Source organism: Ambystoma mexicanum, chromosome 8 (assembly GCF_040938575.1).
Source record: "Ambystoma mexicanum isolate Mex_15411 chromosome 8, UKY_AmexF1_1, whole genome shotgun sequence".
Lineage (NCBI taxonomy): Eukaryota > Metazoa > Chordata > Amphibia > Caudata > Ambystomatidae > Ambystoma > Ambystoma mexicanum.
Genome location: NC_090929.1, coordinates 1,154,028,059 through 1,154,050,586, shown reverse-complemented (window position 1 = coordinate 1,154,050,586; position 22,528 = coordinate 1,154,028,059). Strand labels below are relative to the sequence as shown.

The 22,528-nt window shown below is 46.1% G+C and overlaps 1 protein-coding gene across 1 annotated transcript in view; it reads right to left on the bottom strand.

The window, feature by feature from the left end:
- Positions 1-22,528, bottom strand: part of FAM13C (family with sequence similarity 13 member C) — an 835,708-nt gene that overhangs the window by 180,780 nt on the left and 632,400 nt on the right. Inside the window, exons 7-8 of the mRNA XM_069611221.1 lie at positions 19,949-20,159; positions 5,972-6,110 (exon numbers count right to left, since the gene is read on the bottom strand). Coding sequence (XP_069467322.1) covers positions 5,972-6,110; positions 19,949-20,159 — 350 coding nt within the window. The remainder of the gene's footprint in view (positions 1-5,971; positions 6,111-19,948; positions 20,160-22,528) is intronic.

The following is a 22,528-nucleotide window of genomic DNA, read 5'->3' as shown; positions in this document are numbered from 1 at the left end:
GGCCGGGGACAGACGACGAGGAGCACGAGCGCTCCTTAGAGAGGTCTACGACTTCCGAAACGGATGTCGGGTTATCACATTCCTCGTCACTTTCTGCGGCGGCGGCGGGTGAGGAATCGGACCTCGACATGGCGTAGGCCGCCCACCTCTTGACCCTGCGGTCCTTTAAAGTCTTAGGCTTAAGAAGCTGACAAGCCGCGCAGCCGTCTTCCTTGTGGTCAAGGGGCAAGCAACGGTTACACCGTTTATGCTTGTCTTTCCAGGTGAACTTGCCCTTGCAACGCGGGCAAAACCTAAAGGGTGTCCACTCCATAGCTGAGGAAATATTTCGCTGTGATAACAACCCAGAGGGAAAGTGAGGGGAAAAGGAAAGACATTCTCAGAGAGAAACAAGAAATGTCCCACGACCCCACTCTCCCTACTGTCTTTTGGCCGGCGAGGCCAGGCCATGTGTTCGGCAGCGCCGAAGCATCTCCTCCCTCTCGTCTCCGCCGTCGAAGTTCTTCCTCGCAGCTACGTCGAGGGAGGGATCTATGTAATAGATATTAATAAGTAACGACCAAAGGTCGAGTAAATGAATTTGCAATGTCTCTCGAGGAGCTCCGTGTAAAGGCGACCAATATCTGGGCAGAAAAAAACAATCTGAGGGACCTCGACGCGTGAGGGATTGTAGGTACACCGCACGTCACTATAGGGATAGTGTTACAGACACGCATTGTCGACGTCCCCTTTTCGACTACGAAAAACAAAATGCAATACTCCGCAGTGACCACTGGATGTCGGACTATGCACAGCATGTGATTCTGAGCAGATTAACAAACATCAGAAATTATATTACATAGACCAAATCTGCATTATTACAGACACATACCTGTGGGGACTAAGTTCATAAATGGACACGGATTGACTAGGAGAGGACATATGTGTGATATGAGTATTACATACAGGTCCAAGAGTGACCTACATGATTGGCTAATTTGGAAGGTTTGAATTTGAGATTGTTCATTATTATAAAAGTGTGATTTAATGTTGAAAACCATAACTCTTATGGTTACAATGTGAAAATCCTTTTGTAGTAACCCAAAATAGATTGTTATTCTCATAAATATTATTTATTTACCTTGGATACATTTGTATGTTTTTCCATAACCACCTGACGACGATCCTAAATGGAATTAACCATGTACACGTTGTGGCTGTTATAATTGCTGCCTGGCTTACTGAAATTACTTCAAAATATCCAGCCTATGAATTGTTTATTAATTGTCCCAGCCTGTGTGCTTTAGTGCGCTTTTCTCAGGGTGAGCGGCATAGGGTGTGTAAGGTGCATGGGAATTGGGCAGCAGATCTGTATAACTATTTACATTTTTTTTATATATGAAACAATGGTGATACTGGACCTATTTAAGAGTTTGGCAGTAATTCAGCAGTACATTTGCAGATTTACCACCAGAATTGTTTACCGTTACCACCAGTCTGTCCTGTGGCATTATCGTGAGATTTTGAGTAGTGACACTGCAGTGTAAATCTCCACTTTAGGAGCATGTATGACTACATGGGGAGTTTGGGCAGTTTTACTGCAAGCAGTAATTGCCCATGGTAAATATTACAATTATTGCTTTTTGCTGGAGGTGAAGTCTCAGTTGACTTCCACGCTTGGAATACAGCTGAGTGGTAATGTGGCAGTAATGGAATTACCGGCACATTATCGCAATTTTTACTGCACTGCCAAACTTGTAATGAGGCCCACTGAGTTTCAACTGTGGCCTGAATTATAAGATGTTTTCTGGGTGCAGAAGTAACCTGGATTTGTGCTGCTTTTTGAGGACCGGCACACTTTAGTTTCATGAAATGGTTTGTGAAGTCAGTGATTGCCGGGTGGGTGCTAGTCACATAATGGGACAACCTTTGGTAAAATGCAGCAGGAGCAAGACAATTTGCTGGTAGGTGCACCATATGAAATCTGGGTCATAATGTCAAATTGAAATACCATCTGCCCCTTCATGTTCAAGAGCTATGCCACTCGCTTTAGCAGCAATCGTGCCCCCAAAGGCCTGCCTTGTGGCCAGCGAGGTGGGCCTGTTAACAAAAATATCCTCCCGGGCTGCGTATGAAAGGAGCAGCCCAGGAGCTTGCAGAGACGTACTGTGGAAGCCCGGTGGAGTGGTGAAGCTGGAAGCCCAGAGAAGAGGACACAGGTGGTGGAGTCCCGGGTCACTCCGTTGAGCAGCTGGGGTGAAGATGGAACCCGCCCGCTCCCTGCGTTGCTACAATGCATTGCTGAGGGGGCGGGCCAGAATAAATATACTGCAGGTCGCGGCAATGATTATTTTAGGGTGGGCCCCGTTGGCTGGGGGGCCCACCCTAAAAGACCATATCTACCGTGGGTTGCAGCAGTGAGTGTGGGCGGTCCCCAGCTGCACAAGGGGCCTGCCCCGGATATTATAAAGGGAGCTTGTTGTTGTTGTACTTTGGCCCCACGTGGTCGACAGGGCCACTCTGGAAGAAGAGGAAGGTCTGTCTGCAGCAGTCACCCAATTGTGACATTGAGTTCTTGTGTTTGTGTAGTATGTTGATTTGGATTGATTTTGAACATTTCTATTGCGCACCAAACAGAGTAAACTATATACGGGCGCAGATGTCAACTAATAGATAGAGTTTCAGAGTGTAAGTTCAATATGCATTCTGTAAGGAGGACTAACTATTTAAAAAGAAAAGTTTTCAGGCTCTTTCTAAACAATATTAAGGATTTGCAGGACCTGATTTCTAACGGAAGTTGGTTCCATAATTTCGGGCCAAACACTCCAAATCTTCTGTCTCCCCTAAAGACCATGTTGGACCTTGGCACACAAATCAAAAGTTGATCTCTTGAACAGAGATCTCTAGGTGGGCAATATCGGGTGATCTTGTCTACCAGATATTCTGGAGCGAGTCCATTCAAACACTTGTAAATCAGGCACGCCACTTTGTATTTTAGTCGATCCTCTACCTTGAGCCAATATAGGGATCTTCGTACGGCAGAGACATGGTCCCAAGATGTGGAATTAGCCTGACTGCAGCATTTTGAGCTCCCTGCAGTCTGCCAAACTGTCTGGCTGGGGCTCCTGCCAATAATCTATTACAGTAGTCCAGGTGGGGGTTAGTCATGGCTCCCACCACTACTGCACAATCTTCCACTGGAATAAAAGGAAGCACATTCCTCAGCATCCGAAGTGCATAGAAAACTGCTTTGACTGTAGCTCCCACCTGGGCTTCACTACCAAGGTTCATGTGCCATATGCAGCCCACATTCCTGACCTTGTTTGCATATTGAAGTTGTTCCCCCAGAATCAACGGTGGTAACCTCTATCTCTTCAGCAACATTTTTCCTTTTGGGCCAAACAATATCATCTTAGTCTTAGCCGCATTCAACAGCAATTTATTCTCTGCCATCCAGCCATTAAGCGCATTCATACACAGGTTAATTTTCCCAAATACTTCCTCCATATTCTTTATCTCAATGTAAACCTGTGTATCATCAGCATAAGAGTGGAACCGTAGACCATATTTCCAGAATATGTCAAACACTGGGCGAAAGTACAAATTAAAAATCAATGGGGACAGAGATGAGCCTTAAGGTACCCCACAATCCAAGCAAATCTATTCTGAGACAAAAGCTTTAAGCAGCACTTGCTGCATCCTATAATTTAGACAGGAACCAAACAATGTTGTTACTAGTTCTGATGCCTTCCCTACATTCTCAATGCGTTGTATCATGATGCGGTGGTCCACCGTAACAAAGGCCGCGGACAGGTACAACATCAATAAATGCGTGGACGTATATGTCCTATATATATGTATGCTGTGTCTATAATTGTCTACCGTTAAGGAGGGTAAATGTTAAGTAGGGGAGATAAGGGGGTTGGGGTAATAATTAGTGGGAATGTTAAGTAGGATAATTGTTAAGTAGGAATTGATAAGATGTTAAATAGATGGTCATTAGTTTAAGAAGGGGGTGGTGGGGAGGCACCCTGGCGTGAGGTGGTGGGATAGGTTGGCAGCCTGCCTAGGCCTGCCTTGCAAGGTGGGACCACCCACACAGGCCATCCTCTGGCCTCACACTCTATGTGGGTGGTACCTGAGCTTTGGAAGGGGATTGGTTGCACCAAACTCATCCATGGGGTCCCTGAGACCCCTCCAAGGAAGGGTGAGCTGACGTAGCCGGTCTCTGTTTAGATGGAGCTTGCGCCAGGGGAATCCTAGTGTTAAAGTGTAATAGATAAGGAGTATGGTATGTTCATTAAAGGGGGGTCGTCCTGGGGATCCCTATAAAGATTCACTCTGATGTCTGTGTCCATTAGTCATCAAATAACTCAGGGTGTAGCCCATCTCCTGAATAGATAACTTTTTTATTGTGCTGGTTGCTTAGCGCCCCACCAGAGCAGCAGGTCTGGGATGTTGAGAGGGTGTCGGTGAATCTGTTCCTTGCTCGCAGTATTTATAATACTGTGCTCAACCGGGTCAGGAAAAAGACTAGGGAAACACGGGGCGATAGAAAACATCCCCTTTTTCTTCTGCAAGGCTGTGGGACATGCTTTCAGGTCTGTGAAGGATAGCAGCCTCTATTCTTTCACAGTGCACTTGCTTGGTTGAACCTCAAATTATTTCGGCACATTGCTTCTAAATTAGAAGGTTAGAATGTACAGATTTTTCCAAAAAGTGGTTTGCCCTACTCTACCTCAGTATACTGCAGAATGTAAAGGTCCCTCTAGGTGCAGGAACCCACCACAATTTACAAATTACCCACATCGTTGTGCTTCTAGCACCCTGCCTGACATACCATTTTATCCACCACAGCTCTCAAAATGACTGGGGAACAAACCAAATTATATGATATGATATGGTATGATATGATATGACATTTATAATGCGCCTATACACAAGTGTTTCAAGACACGAGCCAAATGCAATGGCAATGGCATGTTAATGCTGCACAGGTAAGCATCTTGTACTTGAACGACTGATATTTTAAAAAAAGAAAACCCCCAAAATTCTACCTCTGGATGTTTCCAAAAGCCAGAATGCCCAAACGGTCACCATCCTTCCAGCCACAGGTTCCTCCGCCTTACAAATGGCATTTAAGACCTGCCTCATTTGAATGTAACTAATCAACTACAATAATTCCAGGCTCTCCACCCTTTCTGAGCTGGTGGAAAAAAGTAATATACTGCCCAAAGGTCAAACTGTTCATGGCTTTTTGCCAGGTGTACTCGCTCAATTATGTGCAGCTCTTGGCCTCGTGAGCAGATAAGATGTTTACTAAATGTAGTGGCTTAAAGGTCACCGAAGGAAAACTAGCATTTCAAAAATGTTTCAATATCATGAAAAAAAGAATGTGCTACCATTTATCCACACATATGGAATTTAACTACACTGAGCCTCATTACGACTGTTGCGGTAAGGCAACAACGGCGCCGGTAGTGCTACCAGTGCCGTTGTTGCCAAGCCGCAACATTACAAGTTTGCTCACGGGTGCCGTTCTGGACACCTGGTCAGACCAGGCGTGCAGAGCAGCACCCGTGAGCAGACCAGGATGGTAATAACAGTACCGTTATGAACGGTACCGCTGCTACCATCCTCCCCATTCCTATTGAGCACTATGGGGGCTCAAACGGGAATGGGGACGTACCGGCTCCGGGTCCCGGGAAAGGAAATTACCGGGCCCTCCAAGGTCAGAATGGCCCGGTAAGTCCCCTTTTGCGGGACCCAGAGCCGGACCTGAGTTTGGGGGTGTACAAAATATGTTCATAAAGGTAAACATGTTTTATTATTTCTTGAAATGCCTTACGCGTCTGTATGTCTCACTCTAATCCACGACACATGTAGTGTCTGCATATGTGATCACATCTCTAGTCATTAATGATCACATTCCTATAAACCAACATACATTTTATAGGAAGATACTCATTTGTTCATTTCTGCAGTTACTTACTCGATATTTTCTTTCCTGTTCAAATCTTTCTTCATATTTTCTGATTCTCCGCTTGAGATTCTGGATATGTTTTGTGAGCTGCGCGACTGTCTGTGGCTCCTTGAAATCTTCGCAGTTACCTCTCGAAGAACTCCTTGGCCTAAATAAGTGGAAAAAGAAATTGTGGGAATGTATTAGTATATGTGTATATGTATGTGCAATTTGAAACAACAGGACCAAAACCCATGTCCACTGGATCCAAGAAAACACCAAGGATGCTATTACAGAAATGTTGCACTAGTGCAGGTGCAATTAGAACTAGGGCAAAAATTGCAATATGGCAAAACCATATTCTTTCTATGCATTTTTCCCCAAGGCAATGTTTGCCCTAGTTCTACCCCTTTCACTTTGTGCGAGAATGTGTTTAAAGAATACCTTTTGTTTTGCAATAGGGCAGGGGTCTGCAACCTATGGCTCTCCAGATGTTTTAGAGTATAAATCCCATCAAGCCTAGCCAAGACAGTCAATGTTAAGTGACCATGGGAGTGACAGTCAAAAACATCTGCAAAGCTGCATCAAAAATGACACCCTATATGCCAACCTGTCTATGGTTACCTATCTTAACTCTAGGTTATGGAAGTCGTATTCTAAATTACCAACTGCAGGCATTGTCAGCCAGTTTATCTAGTGTAGGCCACACACACGGCTAACATGTGATTCATAAGTAATGAAATTAATGTTATTCAGTTCCTCTCCCTCGTTTTACATCAGGAACTTAGAATTTCCTATAGGTGAAGAGTTTTCCATGAAAAAGGAAATGAGTGCAATGGCCAGTTCCTGTTTCTCAACCTCTGGATGGAAAATATGTCAACATGCACCACACACATGGAATCTGACCACACATGGCTAAGTGCTTTGAATCATTCTTTAAAGGCAGACAGCAATGCAAACATGCACACATGTCATGCTTCACCTACACAAAAGTCACCTGCAGCATCCCAGAGGGCATAATCAATTAACTAATCTATTATAACACGCTTAATACCGGAGACCAGGTTCTAAGGGCAAGGCCGGAATTTTAACCTGTGTTGCTCTGCATTGTCTTGCTTCCAAGACAAACACCTTGATTCAAACGCGTTGCCTCTGTAAATCAGGGAGGTTAGTGAATGTGCAAGAATCTCATGGCAATCCAAGTAACTAAATAAGGGAAACCCAAAGACCAAAATACAAGAAAAACTATTTACAGCTGTCAGACAATATAAAAAAACTATAAAAACGTATCACATTTTAAATATAAATTGGCATCTTCTTACTCCAAGATCACGATCTTGTGAATTATGTGGGAACAAAAACTCATATCACTAAAGCACAAACATTAAGCAATCTGTTATTTCCAGGCCATCATACTTCTGAAAAGCAACCGCGGCTGCCTTGCCTCGCACCTGGTGTGCATGGATACCTTCAGGAGGTTTCAGCTTTTGGACGGTGAAAGATTCCGTGATACAGGCGGTAATCCATCTGGAAATAGATGCCTTAGATGCCGGCCTGCCCTGAGGCTTACCGAAGGTCACAAACAGTTGGGAAGAGCTCCGAAGCTCGGAAGTCCTGTCCAGGTAGAACCTAAGAGCTCTTTGGCCATCCAGGCAGTGTAGAACCCTTTCCGCCTCCGAGGCAGGGTTCGGAAAAAGACCGGAAGGGAAATCAACTGATTCAGATGGAATTCGGTCACTACCTTTGGTAGGAAAGCTGGGTTCGTCCGAAGGACTACCTTGTCCTTGTGAAAGACCAAGAAAGGGTGCTCCACCGACAATGCCTGGAGCTCACTCACTCTCCTCGCTGATGTAACGGCTACCAGAAAGGACACTTTCCAGGACACGTACTTGAGGTCAACCGTAGCCATTGGCTCAAAGGGTTTATGGCACAGCGCCGTCAGGACTACATTTAGGTCCCAAGGCGGGTGCGGACTACGAACCGGAGCGTAGAGGAGTGTCAAGCCTGCAAAATGCCTCTTAACCACTGGGTTACTCAGAGAATAGGAGCATTGGTCTATAGCAAGATAAGCGGAAAACGCTGTAAGGTAAGTTCTGCATGACAGAACGTAAACACCCGACTCTGCTAGGGAGGACACGAGGGACAGCACCTTGTCAATCGTAGCCACCCTTGGATCCAACCGCTTTTCCAAACACCAACGACAGAACCTGAGCCATTTACTCCTGTACTGGGATCTGGTCGAGGGTTCCCTGGCTGCCTGGATAATACGCATGTTATCCGTAGACAAGTTAAAACGCTCTAAGACTTGAACTCAGGCACCATGCCGCCAAGCTGAGCGATTGTGGTGAGGGGTGGGTGCCACATCTGCTGTTCCCCTTGATGAAGAAGATCTGGGGTTACTGGTAACCTGATCAGCAGAAAAACCGACAGGTGTTGAAGTTCTGAGAACTGAAAACTGGCCGGCCACCACGGGGCCATGAGCATAAGGGAACAGTTCACAGAGTTCTTCAGCTTCCCAATTGCTCGATGAAACTAGAGGCAGAGGCGGGAAGGCGTAAGCTCTCATGTTGTGCCATGGAATCTCGAGAGCATCCCCCCGAGAGGAGGCTCTCACCCCCCCTCTGGAGGCATACCCAGGAAGCTTCTTGTTTACCACCGTAGCGAAGAGGTCCACCTCCGGTGTACCCCAACGCAAGAAAATCCATGAGAGGATCTCCGCCTTCGACTCCCACTCGTAGCTGACCACTATCCGCCGGCTGAGGGCATCCGCTGTGACATTCAGCTGGCCCGGGATGTGCACCGCAAGCAGCCAGACGCCATGAAGCATGGCCAACTCCTATATCTGGATGGACAGATCAACCAAAGGTGCCCACCCCGCAGGCAACAAAAAATTGTGTGGAAGGGGTATCCGAGCATAAACTGACCGATAAGGATGCGCACAAGGCCGAGAAACCAGCCCTACACCTGAGGCCGATGGCGCAGCTGTAGGGGTAGCGTTCAAAATGGCCGCCGCGGTCGTGGCGGGAACGGGCGCCATTTTGTCATCACCTGAGGGGAACTGCGGCACGTGAGGAAGTGAGGCAGGGGTCCCCGTCGATGGATCAGGGGTCTTAACTTTAGCCTTAACATAAGGAACCTCGGCAGAGCCGGTACTATGAGGCCTGGAATGTTTCTGCGACATACCAACCGCCGAATTAGCCTTCTCAGGAAGGACCTCGGCGCTGCCGGTAAAAGAAGAATTTCCCTTCTTTGCCCCCTCAACAGATCTGGTGTCGCCGCAAGAGCAGGAACGGTGAGGAACAACCTTCACCGATAAGGCCTTGCAAGACCCTCAGAAATGTTGGCAGCTTTAGCCTCTGTACGAGGGACCTCGGACCCAGGTCCGGTAACAGCCTTACTTGCGCGGGCCTCGAACATCCGTTCGGTAGCACCAAGCCCCACCAAGGCCTCGGGGCGCCCCCCGGCATAGAAGCCAGTCGTCCAAATACGGATACTCATGGATACTCTGGAGACGAAGTTACACTGCAATCACCGACATCCTCTTCGTGAAGACACACAGCGCCGAGCTGAGCCAAAAGAAGCACTCGAAACTGGAAGTGCTCCTCTCCCAAAGAGAAGCTGAGATATCTCCTTTGTGGGCTCCAAATCAGGATATGCATGTACGCGTCCTGAAGATCCACAATGCTGAGCCAATCGCCCATCTGCAAGGAGGAGCGTATCTGGCTGGGCGTGATCATCTTGAATTTCTCTTGGGGTAGGAACAGATTGAACTGGAAAAGGTCTAGGATAGGATGGTGCGCAGGCCAGCCTGGTTGGGTTTGGGCACCGTAAACAGCCGGGAGTAGAAGTCCTCCCCTCGCTCCCCAAGGCGAAAGGGTTCCACAGCTCTGAGGTACACAAGTTTCTGAACCTCGGCCTTGAGGGAGGGTGAGCCCGACAGCAGAAAAGGAGGGTTGAGGGGTGGGGTAGGGGGTAAAGGTAAGCGGAAACCCGCTCGAGCGACTGACAAGACCCATCTGTCTTCTGTGATGGCCTGCCACGCCTCCCAATGAGATGCAATACGTCCTCCCACCGGGGTCTCGTGCGAGCACGGAACACCCTCATTTGGCAGGCTTATCGGTGGCGGTGCCACCTTAACCTGATGAGGAGGCTGAGGAGCGGGAGAAAACCTGCGTACGCTGTTGTCTACGGCGGTTATTCCCCGCAGGAGTATCACGTCTGCGAGATTTGCGGTCGAGGAAGCCCCGCAAACCAGAGGAAAGTCGACCTTGCGACAACGGCCTTTGAGATCTTTGGTTTTGGTGAGCTCTACATCAGTAGAAGAGTGAAACAGCTCCTTACCATCAAATGGAAGGTCCAGAACCTTGTCTTGCACCTCCTTCGAGAACTTAGTGGCATGCAGCCACGCTTGCCGCGAGGTATCAACCCCAAGCATCAGACCCCGAGCCGAGGTGTCTACGTGATGAGCCGCAGCCTCCAGGAGATCCTGGGCCAAGACCCTGGCATCGGAAAGGCCTCCACTGAAATCCTCCAACTTCTCGACCGGAATGTGCTCCTCAAACTCCGCAGCCCTCTCCACATCCGCATGTTAGCTCCCGCCAAAATCAATTCTGCATTGGTATGCCTGAGCTGCAAGACCGAATTAGCAAAGATTTTCCTCCCCAGGGAGTCCAGGAGCTTGTCCTCCTTTCCCAAGACCTGAGTAGCCGTCACGGAGGAGGATGCTGCAGGCCTGGATTGCAACGTAGCAGCAGCCACCACTGTGGAGGAGGGAGGTGGACAAGACGACAAGGCCACTTCTTCCGAAGAATGCAGCCTGTACCTCGCGTCAATCTTTTTATTGACAAAAAGTCCCGAGTGTGGCTTTTCCCAAACTCTTCGGACCTCGGCCAGAACATCCTTCTGCAGGAAAAGGCCGGTACGCTCCAAAGGAGACAGGGTGAACGCCCCAGAAAGCACGCCCTCCTGTGGAGCAGGTGCCTCGGGAACCGGAACATCTAAGAAATTCATCTTGTCCAGTACCCGGTCATGAAAAGCTCTAACAGAGCGGGGAAGGTCCTCGATGTCTTACTCACCTTGAGGGTCATCTGACAGGTCAGGATCCTGCTGAACCTTGTCAGGCAATGCCTTGTCCACTGGGGACAACGGTGGCAAAGGCGGAAGAGCAGGGGCAGGCACCACGGGCAAAGGAGGCGCCGGCAGAACCACCAGAGGAACGGGTGGAGCCGGGGGCGCTGGTGGACAAATTTCCTTAAAAAGTCCTTTGAAATACTCCCTCATGGGGTCGGTGCGCATAAGCGCTTGAAATTTACCGAAAAAAGCGTCCTCAGGAGATTGCTTCGGAACCTGAGGAGGCCTCTCATGAGGTGGACAAATCCAGGGACGTAACGGAGAAGGATGCCACGCCGGGCCCTCCGCCGACGTATCCACATAAATCAAAGGGGCCGCCCCTGCAGGCAACGAAACATTGTGCGGAAGAGGCATCCGGGCGTTCCAATCATAAACAGGCCGGTAAGGATACGCACAAGTGACCTTAGGTTCACCCAAAGGACCGAACCCTACACCAGGGGCCGATGGCGTAGTTGTAGGGGAGGTACCTAAAATGGCCGCCGTGGTCGTGGCGGGAACGGCCGCCATTTTGTCTTCATCTGAGGGGAACTGCGACAGTGAGGAGGTGAGGCAGGGATCCCCGTCGATGGATCAGGGGTCTTAATTTTAGCCTTAACATAAGGAACCTCGGCAGAGCCGGTACTATGAGGCCTGGAATGTTTCTGCGACATACCAACCGCCAACTGAGCCTTCGAAGGAAGGACCTCGGCACTGCCGGTAAAAAAAGAACCTTGCTTCTTTGCCCCCTCAACAGATCTGGTATCACCACAAGAGCGGGAACGGTGAGAAACCGCTTTCACCGACAGGGCCCAGCCCGGCCCCTCAGAACTGTGGGGTCTGTACGAGGGACCTCGGGCCAAGGCCCGGTAATAGACTTATCGGCACGTGCCTCAAACATCCGTTCGGTAAACACAAGCCCAGCCAAGGCCTCAGGGCGCACCCCGGTCTTGTTTTTGAGGGAAGCCGAAAGAGAGGCCTCAGAGCAAGCTCCAGTACCCTGTGACTCAGCAGAACTGGGTCTACACACAGCCCCCACAGGAGGGGCCTCGGAAGTTACTCCGGTGTACACAGGCCCCTTATGGAGACCCTCGGAGAAAACTCTGGTAGAATTATTAGGCCCGACAGGCACCTCAGGGCGAACCCCGGTGACAGAGCGATCAACGCCCCTCCCGACTCGAGAGGAACCCGGGAAGGTATCCCCCGGCCGGGGTGATCTGAAAAGTAAAGAACTTACCGGGCGTTTCTTCTTCTCGTCGATGAACGCCTGAAAATGAGATGGGGGAGTGCGTCGGAACACCTCCTCCCACTGTTCCAACCGACGTTGAAGAGCCCGGACCGAAAGGGAGTCACAGTAAAAACAGGAGTCCCAACGGTGTTCTGGACCCAAACACTCTAAACAAAGAGGATGGGGATCCACCCTCGCGAAGCGACGATGACACGAAGAACAGTCTGGAAAATCTAATTTAAAAGACATAGGGGGTCATTACGACCCAGGCGGTAAGTACGCCAACTTTACCACCATGGTGTAAACTATGTTTACACCATGGTGGATGGCGGATTTACCGCCCCATTCCAAGGTGAGTGGGGCGGTAAATCCCCATTTCCCATTTTACCCTTCCCCATTCCCATTTTTGCCCCATAGGGCATAATGGGAGTGGGGAAGGCGCTAATTACGCCACCGTAAATTGCGGTGGCGTAATTAGCACCAAGGCGGTTTAGCGCCATGGATTTTAATGGCTGCTAAAAGCAGCCGTTAAAATCGGAATCAGGCGTTAAGGGTTAACGACGGCGTTAACCCTTAACGCCTGAGTTGTAATGAGGCCCATAGACAGACTAGAAGACGAACGCTAGCGAGAGCCAGAGAGGAAAACAGGGAAGAAAATCTTCCGAGGATGCAAGTGCGTCCGGCCCAGATCGAGCGGAGAAAAGGACTGATGGGCGATGCGCAGGGCGGAGCCAAGGTGGGGGGGGGTTACGGCTGCATGCCGGGCCCCGCGCAGGAAAGAGAGGAGGGACACATTTTGGGAAAAAATGTGGATGCTTTTTACAAAGTGCTCCGGTCCCATCCCACAGGACGGAGAGATGTCCCATAAGTATGGAGGAAAGGGGACGGGACGTAGGAGTATAGACTATTCAAACAGAATCTATTTGGGCGTTCCTAAACACCATCTAAGTAGACTCAAGCTTCTTCAGAATGCCACTGCCTGTGCTCTGTTAAGGCTTTGACAAAGTTATTATGTCTATCTGGCCTTAAGATAATAACTGCATTGGCTTTGTATGACCTATACGGCTGTCTATGCTATTGGGACACTTTTTCTGTGTGACAAATTCCAGAAATGTTCCCCTTCCCCTGAGTCTAGGATCGTCCCCCACAATTGTAGACCACATCAATAAATTCAGTTGGAATGGCCTGAATGTGCTTTCTTTCTCCAACTACACAGCCACACCCACTATCACTGAAATAAATCCATAACTACTAACAGTTTAAAAGGGCCTTGAAGTGAGTGGGGACCATATAATGGTATGGGAGGCATGTAACCTAGTGCCAGGAAGGTGCCTAAGAGGCAACAGTGCCCTCTACAAAACCCACCAACAAAACATAAATAAAAGTATGAATTCAGTTGAGGTCCGCAACAACATTTGAAACCCAACAATTCAAAAATGTCTGATATATGATTAAATATTGCTGTGCAATTGCAGTACAGATCTATGTGGGGAACACAAATGAAATAATGAATATTGTAACATGCCATTGAAAACATGGTACCAGATTGCAACTTATTGAGATGAAATGCACGAAGATAAAACTTATGAACAGACTAATGTTACAGAGATTAAACTTGTCCAGAAAACCTCAATCGGGTGGCATTTTTATGAATGGCACACGTGAGAAAGTCAGAATGCTGCTGGATCCAGACAGCAGCAACGTGTGGAATCTATTTGTTTTCTGATGATTTAAATTGTCTTCTTTAGTATAAAGCACGTATTGCATATTATTGTTACCATGCTAAATTGTCTACCTGATTATAACGATAAGGACACTTTTATGTTTACTTTTTCAAATATAAGTCTTAGTTGCATGTAGCATAGTCTTTTTTCACTATCTATTGCAATGGTACCAGTGAAATCTGTTCTGTAAATTCAACATCAAAACCCCCCACGTCATTTCTTTTCACCATTATAGATGAATACAAAATGTGTTTTTCTTTAAAACATGTTTTCTAAGTACTTTTCTGTCTACTTACTATCTTTGTAAATATTTTTTCAGCCTAAATGATCAGGAGGGCAGGGAGGACAGGGAGGGGGGCTTGGGCTTCGAGAACGGGGTGGCACCAGGTGACATCAGAGGCTGCCCTTGTGCTGGCCGGCCTGCTGTCATGGAACATAGATGGGGCCAGGGGAAAATTTGAAAAGGGAAGACATTGTGGAGTTATAGACTTATGATGTCATTCTCTTGCCAGAGACCTGGGCATTGGAGACACCTCTGTTAGATGGGTTTGTATCCTACGGGATTCCAGCCAAGAAAAATGCTGCAGACAGATGTTATGGGGGCCTGGCTATCCTGATTAAGGCCTCGGCGTCGAGATCCCTCAGATTGTTTTTTTCCACCCAGCTAGCTGGTTGCCTTATGCAGAGCTCTTACAAATTGCAAAAATATATTCTTTCCTGACCTCTGGTTGTTTATATATTATTCGTCCCCTGTTCGGCGATCACTTCTCAACCACCGTCGACGACAGCGGAAGAACAGACTTCGACGGCTGGTGCTACGGTCGACGCTGTCGACCGCGTGGTCAGACCTTCTGGCCGACCTATACAGTAGGGAGAGTGGGGATCAGGGGTCTCTTTCTTTATCAAGAATGTCTTTCCTTCTCCCCACTCTTTGGCCCTTTGGTTTTGCCGTCGCTTTAATACACCTGAGCTATGGACAGGACACCATTTAAATTTTGGCCTTCTTGTAAGGGCATGTACCCCTAGAAGGACACGCACCAGAGGTACAATAATTGTCTCCCTTGCGATCACCACGAGGCGTCCTGTCGATCGTGTCAGCTCTTGCGTCCTAAGACGATCAAGGAGCATCGAGTTAAGCGGTGGACGGCCTATGCCATGATGCAGGCTGAGGGTAGCTCCCCCCATCAAAAATATGCACTATCTACAGCTGCTATGTATTAGAGGAAGCGCTCTGTAAACAGATGGATAGCACCGGATATACCGGGTAACCACACTTTTAAAAATCACCAAGCTTCCTCTACAATAGATTATTTCTGTATCTCTTTAGAGCTCTGGGACAGGAGTGAGGTCTTTAAGGTGCTGATGGACGCCAGTAGTGACCACCACTCAATAAGTCTGAATTTGAATGGTGTTTTGGGGGGGAAGGCTCCAAGATAACCATGCGGGCATGGTAAACAAAAATGATGCCTCTACTAGGAGATTCAAATGGGCAAGAATTCGGGATTCTAATTTACACATAGACACATTGTCTCCTAGAAAGAAATGCAAACCTTGGGCAGGTAGTAGAAAGGTTTAGGGAGCTACTGGGGGCATTGATTAAGGGATTTACGGTCCCCTGCAGTAGGAATGCGAATTTCCCCAAAAGAGGGTGGTTTAATGTGTCCTGCACTAATGCAAAGAAATTACTCATGAGGGTTTTGAAAACACCCACCGGTATGAGGAGGGAGGTTGCCTATGCTAGAGCATACTATTGTCAGGAGCTAGAGAGAAGAAAAGATGAAATTGAAGAGGAAGCTTGGGAGAGCTTCTTGGATGCCTCAATGCACAATGACCAGAATGCTGTTTGTGAATTTGTGAAAGGGGGCCCAACTCCCAATGTAATGGGGAGGCCTAGTGGTGTGCATGTGGAAGAGGCAGCATGGGTGGAGCATTTTTGTAATTTGTTTAAAGGAGGAGCTCAAAAGCAAAGGTATTGGAGAAGTTGTACCCCATTGCAGTTTAGGCTAGAGGATGTATCTCAGGCCATCACCAACAGGCTCACAACCGAGACCCGGACCCTGATGCGATCCCTTCGGATCTGTTTCAGGAGCATCTTGATCTCTGGACCCCTTTGTTGACCATAGTATTTAATGCCTTTATGGACACGGGTTCTTTTCCGCCTTCGTGGAAATTGGCTATTATCTTTCCCATCTTTAAGAAGGGGGACCCAGCCAGCCCTTTGTCCTACAGACCCATTTCACTGTTAGATACCTCCTTTAAGATAGTTGGAAGGGTTTTGCTGGGGCACATCAAGTCCTGGCTATCGGAAAAGATAGTTCTCTCTGACATACAGTTTGGCTTTCGCCCTGGGGTAGGAACTATGGAGCAGAGCATTAATCTGTATTTAGTTGTTTCCAACTCAGTTTTCTGTAGCGGGAAAGGGTGTACCTTGCATTTATGGACCTAAGCATGGCCTTCGACAAAGTAGACAGATAAATGCTATGGGCCGTGCTCAGGTCCATGGGATGCCCGTAGGCAATTGTGACTGTGCTACAAGAACTTCACAGGGAGAACCAGGCTTCTGTGCGTACTGGAACATGGGGACAATGCACTATGTGCTTTAAGGTGGGATGTGGGGTTCAGCAGGGTTGTATTTTAGCCCCAATCCCGTTCACCCTTTAGATCAATGGGGCTCCTAAAGCCACTGTTGGACATGAGGGCTGATTATCTGTATCTGGGGGCAGGCCTTTTCCAATTCTTGAATACGCTGATGACACTGTGCTAATAGCCAGCACTCCCAGGGCCCTCCAGATCCTGATCTCTGCCTACGCACGAAAGAGGCCAGTGAAGATGCACCCCATGCTTTGTAATGGGGAGAAAATCCCAAGTGTCAAGGAATTTGATTATCTGGGGATAAGATTCTCAGAGACAGTCACGGGTAATGCCCACATTACAATCGGCGAAGCTAAGCCAACAAGTAGGAGGGATCTCACGCTTTCTGTCTCACTGTCAGAGCCAACCACTGGATGTAGTATTGAAAGCCTACTCAGCTCAAATTAACGCTGTGAACCTGTATGGAGCACCATTATATGGTTTCCAAAAATCCCCTGAGATTCAGGTTAAGGAGAATAGTTTTTTTAGAATGCTATTGGGACTCCCAGTGTCTGCTCCCTGTATCTCGACCCATAGGGAAATGGGAATGGATTTCTGGGAGGACCAATGCGCCCTGGCACCAATAACCTTTTGGCTTTGCCTTTGGGCGAATGAACATGCTAATTTATGCCATTTTATTATCAGGACATTAATGGCAAGGGATAACTGGAGACAAATCCCGTGCCTGATCTTCATTGATGAAGCTGTGACCCGTAGTAGTAACATTCAGATACTTTCCCCTCCTGACAATTTGCTGACCATGAGCCAAATTAGATCCTATAAAAGCATCTTGGGCCAGGCAATAAAGGAGAAAAGGGAGCTCATGGAGTTTGCTACCAACTAAGATAGAGTACACACAGGGATCAGTCAGGTGAAGGAGATCCAGCCCTATCTCATCTGGGGTTCTAAAAGACTAGATCGCTGGCTGATCACGCATGCGATATTTGACTATCTACAACTAAGGGGAACAACAGCAAAATGGATTGGGTACCCTGAGGTAGTGCAGACAGAGAGGACCTGCATCATTGCCTGTTGTTCTGGCCAGCATATAACACTATTAGACTGGCAACTCTATTGCCGGTCCTTTGGTCAGCCAACATTCGCTCCTATGGGCTGGCAGTTCTGTTTGTTTTGGCTGCCGACTTTGTACTGACAGCGTGGGCATTGCTATCCTTTCTGAAAAGTGTTATGTTTCAAAGAAAGGGGATTTTGACCCAACTGCACTAAAAAGAATGGCTTCAAATCAGGATAATGCATCTGCATTTTAAGCTGAATTTCGTATTGGCTGTTAAGAATTGGCTATATCCTGCTGCTCTGTTTTCTCTTCAGTACTTTTATGAACGTTTATAATTAATGGATTATGCAGTATGCACTTTAACTGATCGAATATGTATTGGACTTTATGAATTGTTTGTATTTTGTTCCTCTCCCCTTCCTTCCTTTTTTTATAGGGAGCTGGGTTTTAAAATGTTCTTTCTAGATAGGGACACCGTATTTTTATGCAAGAAGAAATGGTATTTTTTGTCATTTAGTGTGTATTTGTATTTTGCATGTGTTTGATGGATTCATTTGATCCAAATAAACAGATCGACTGACTGAAATATTATTATCAAACAGATAGCACACTGGATTAGCAAAATTACTGCATGAATAAACCTTAAAAAGGGACTTTTGATCTGAACGACACATCGAGCAATCCTGGTACTTATAATCTGCAGAAAATAAAATGTGTTGAGTCAGCCCATTTAAACCATTGATACATGTCAACATCAATAATATGGAATTTTCCAAATCTTCAGACCTTCCTACTACACAAACGTGCCATTGCAGCGTTCTAGTTGTTATTAAAGAAAGTAATAGACCGTATTCATTTTCTTGTGTGAAGAAGACAACTCACGTGAAGCAATTCAGCATCAGCAAATTAACACTATTGGGAACGGAAATTACTTCTTGGTAAGAGAGGCAGGACTGAAAATGGGAGCATAGTTGTTTCTAGCAAACCTCTATTTAGGATAGTGGATTAACTATGGATGTACAATTTACAATAATAGCTGCTGTCTCCTTCAAACGTGGTCAGTGGACAGCTGCACAGAATTTATGCAATCTTCTGGCTGACAGTTTTCCAGAGTCAGAGAGAGTGGAAGCTTACCAATATGCATTATTCATTCAACAACTTTGATTAAGCAAAGAAATACAAAACTGAGCCTCCATTAATCTGGACTAGAAGGATGTAACATATGTTCAATGAGATACAAGATGTATTTAGCAAAAACAATAGCACAGGTAGTATCATAGTAAAAGCAGAATAGTACTGTCTTCCTCAGAAGGTAATAATTCCCTATCTTGTTATGTCAGGGGGCATGGGAGGAAAAACCAGGTGTATTTCATGCCGAGTTTATTGATGCAATCACCAGCTGTTAAGATCGGTATTAATGGAATAGTCATTGAAAAATATAAATTGATATAAAGAGCAAGGTATGTGTAATGAAAAACAACAAAATAGAGAAGTACACCCATTATATATTTTTGAGTACTTTTGACTGAGACTTTACAAGGCATTGGAGAGAAATAACATAATGCAGTGATATACAATTGGCCGATAACATCTCACGTTTAAGAAATACTTTGATTAAGTGGTTAGATCACATTGGCATTGCTACAAAGCTACACCTCTAGTTGTGGCTCCCCTCTTTGTTGTTTCGCTATGCAAGTATCGATTGTTTGATTATTTTTTTTTAGTCTTCAAGAGAGGTGCAGAACTCTGTAAGGCAATCTTTTACACAAATGCATACTTATACATATTCATGTACGTCAGACCGAAATCAGTGTCAGCAAGAAATGCTGCATGAGGGCTTGCTACTCACTGCTCTGGCAATATGCCCAAAACTACAGTCTCATTGGAGTAAATTAAGGAGAGCTAATTAATATCATTCATTTTAGACAGTTTCCCTTCATTCATCTGACAACATTGACTTTTGGTCAACTGAAAGCATGTGATGATCCCATACCACTGCCCGTTGGATGAAAGTCTCTATTCAAAAAACATTATCCCCTCTTCATCAAGCCCAGCTCCATGTTATTGGGTTAATTCCTACATCAAGCAAAATGCAGATTTCCTCCGGATCATTTCTTAAATACATGGCAAAGAATTATACATGGCCACAGTACTGAATTTAATGTCAGCCTTGGAAAGGAAATAGTCTATTATTAAAATTTCCATTTTTTCTCAACATCTTACTAAGTCGAAATCCATAGACATATTAAGTTCTTTTTGACAAAAAGATAATAATTTAATTGTAAAACACATAAGCCTCTTACATCATGAACTGTTGAGTGCTGGGTGGCGAGGGTGCTGATTCTGGGTCTAAAACATATCTCTGGCTCTGGCTAAAGATGGAAGAGCGAGGTGACAGGAGGGGGTTATCACCATCAGTGATATGAAAGAGTAGATGACTAGTTCCAAGGCGATGATGTTCTTCGGGCACACAGTCCACATCCTTCTGCCATTCTTTAGGAATTGGTGGAGGCTCTACAATCACAAGAAACAAAAATGAACATCTGTTTAAAGCAAGAAGAAAAGAAGTGACTTTACATGTTCATAGACTTAATCCTTATCGGAACAATGTAAGGCATGTTATGTTGTAATTTCAAATAACTTGTGTTGCCGAAATTAAACCTTTTTAGGTATTCTGCCTTGTTAATATGTTGCACAACATAAGACCACAATGTGCCTTTTCATCCACCAAGACGTACGCTGAAGTATGCAGCCCTTTTTCGTCATGGTGGATGGGGACGGGTCAGTACTGCCTCCAATACCTCCTGTAAGTACATAGCCGTACAAGTCGAATCAATTGCAGATCTTCCTGTGTTTCTATTAGTTCAGAGAATTACGCTGCTTCTTGATGTGCTTCTTTACCAACTGGACAAAATGTGGCTTTACAAAATTAGCAACAATCTAACCACCCAAGTGGTCTGTTCTACTGTTAGAATTTATGAAGATGCCTTTGACACAAGACTCAGTCAGGAAAGTCATTGTTTGCCATGGAGAAACCCTTCAGCTGTCAGAGGCTGTTTCACTCTTCTCAGTGCCAGAGCAAGGTGAAAGGCTACAATGTGAAGAAAACACAAAATACTCTAGGTACAGGCACAGAGGACCTCTATACGAGGCTGGTTGGTAAGAACAGGCAGTCATTCTGTTACCACCCAATAATGGTTTTGGAAAACAATAATCAATAAAAATCTGTCTGTTTTTGAGCAGAGGCACAAATAATTGGTGGTAATGGTGCTGGCAGTATTACTACCAGTATTACTATCTGCTTTCCAATGGGATCCTATGGTATTTCAGAACGGGGAGAACTCATAATAATACAGAAATCCAGGTGTGGTAAGAGAAGAGGCCAGGTTAAAATAGAAGAAAGTGGGCCATCCAAGACTAGGAAATGAAATGCTATATAGAAGAAATATATAGCTATAAAACACATTTGTATAGGTTGTTAAATTCCTGGACTGGTAGAGACATTACCTGCAATCAAAGATTATTTTAAAACTTAAGAAGCAGCTAAGTATCAATTTACAACTACTAATTGTTGTCTTTTCCCGAGGTAATATCTTGATTCATTATTTCACAAACAATAATGAATCACGATGTCTGCCTTTTAGTGCTTAGGCTGTCAGTGTTACTTGCTTGAGGGAAATGTGAATGAGGTCAAATGACAAAGTTTAGTAAGTATTGACCATGTGATGTAACATAATTTAAAGATGTCTTGTATAGCATACTTCTGCCATTTTGGCAGCCATATCGTGTGTGTCTCTACAAGAACAGGGGGTAGGTTGCTAGTGTGATAAAGGGTGAGGCTGATGCGAATTCTGATGTGTTGATGCAAGTATCCGAGTGCTGGGTGCAAGTATAATTGTAAGTGGGTTGTGGCAGTAACACTTGGGTGTGCATTTCATCAGGAGAGGAGAGCCCAAGATCAATCAAATTGAGGTTTCTGCTATGAAATTAGGTTACCCATTGGTGTAGGTGGTGAGGGTTGCGTTAGAACTTGAGGTATGAACAGTGGCATCTCTCTGCTAATATGACATTGTGTAGGCAGATCGCAGATGTGTGTGAGGATTCACTGGGTGAGATGGGCAAGGTAGAATGAGGAGACCTGCGTTAGTTGAGAATGGGTTCGCAAGGACTTCTTTTTAAGGGGTTTCAAGGCTTGAATGAACCTTTTTAGTTTCACTGCTCAACTAGTACAGTGACTTCGTTGAGATTTTCTCCATCAGGGTGCAGAGTTCTTACCATTCTGGTTTTGTTTAATGGGAACACAGAAGTACCGACCGTACAGAGAACAATATTCAGGATTTTATGTCCGAGGCGTTGTGGGCAGGCATGTGGCATTTCAGTGCTCGTTCTAATTCTGTTTTTTCCTGGTTTACAAGTGTTTCCATCTGGTTGTTCTTCAAATCAGGAATTCCTTAGGTCCATGAATATAATGCTTATTCAAGGCGTAAAAAGGTCTGAGGCATACAGTCTAGGCAGTTGCCTCTCCATGTGTCTCATTGTTTACAGCCAGTCCATGTCTTAGAGTTTGTGATGCCTGTGGGTTAGGTGAATCCAGGGTGTTTTGTTTGGTCCAGTCTTTATGGGTGCCAGAACAGTGTGTCATCTGAATAGCTATAATTTCAGGGCTTTGTTTAAGACTGTGTTGTTTTCCTCTGTGCACAGATGTCTGGGGATTGAGGTCCAGAATTGGTTGAGAGAAGGGAGATGGATGATCCTCTGTGGCATTTTAGATTGAAACGTGGCACTGTTTCTAGCCACGTTACTGCATCGCATTACTCTGGTTGGCTTAGTGGATACGTTTCCTCACAGGGGACGTAGGACCACTGCATTCGAAGGTGCAGTGG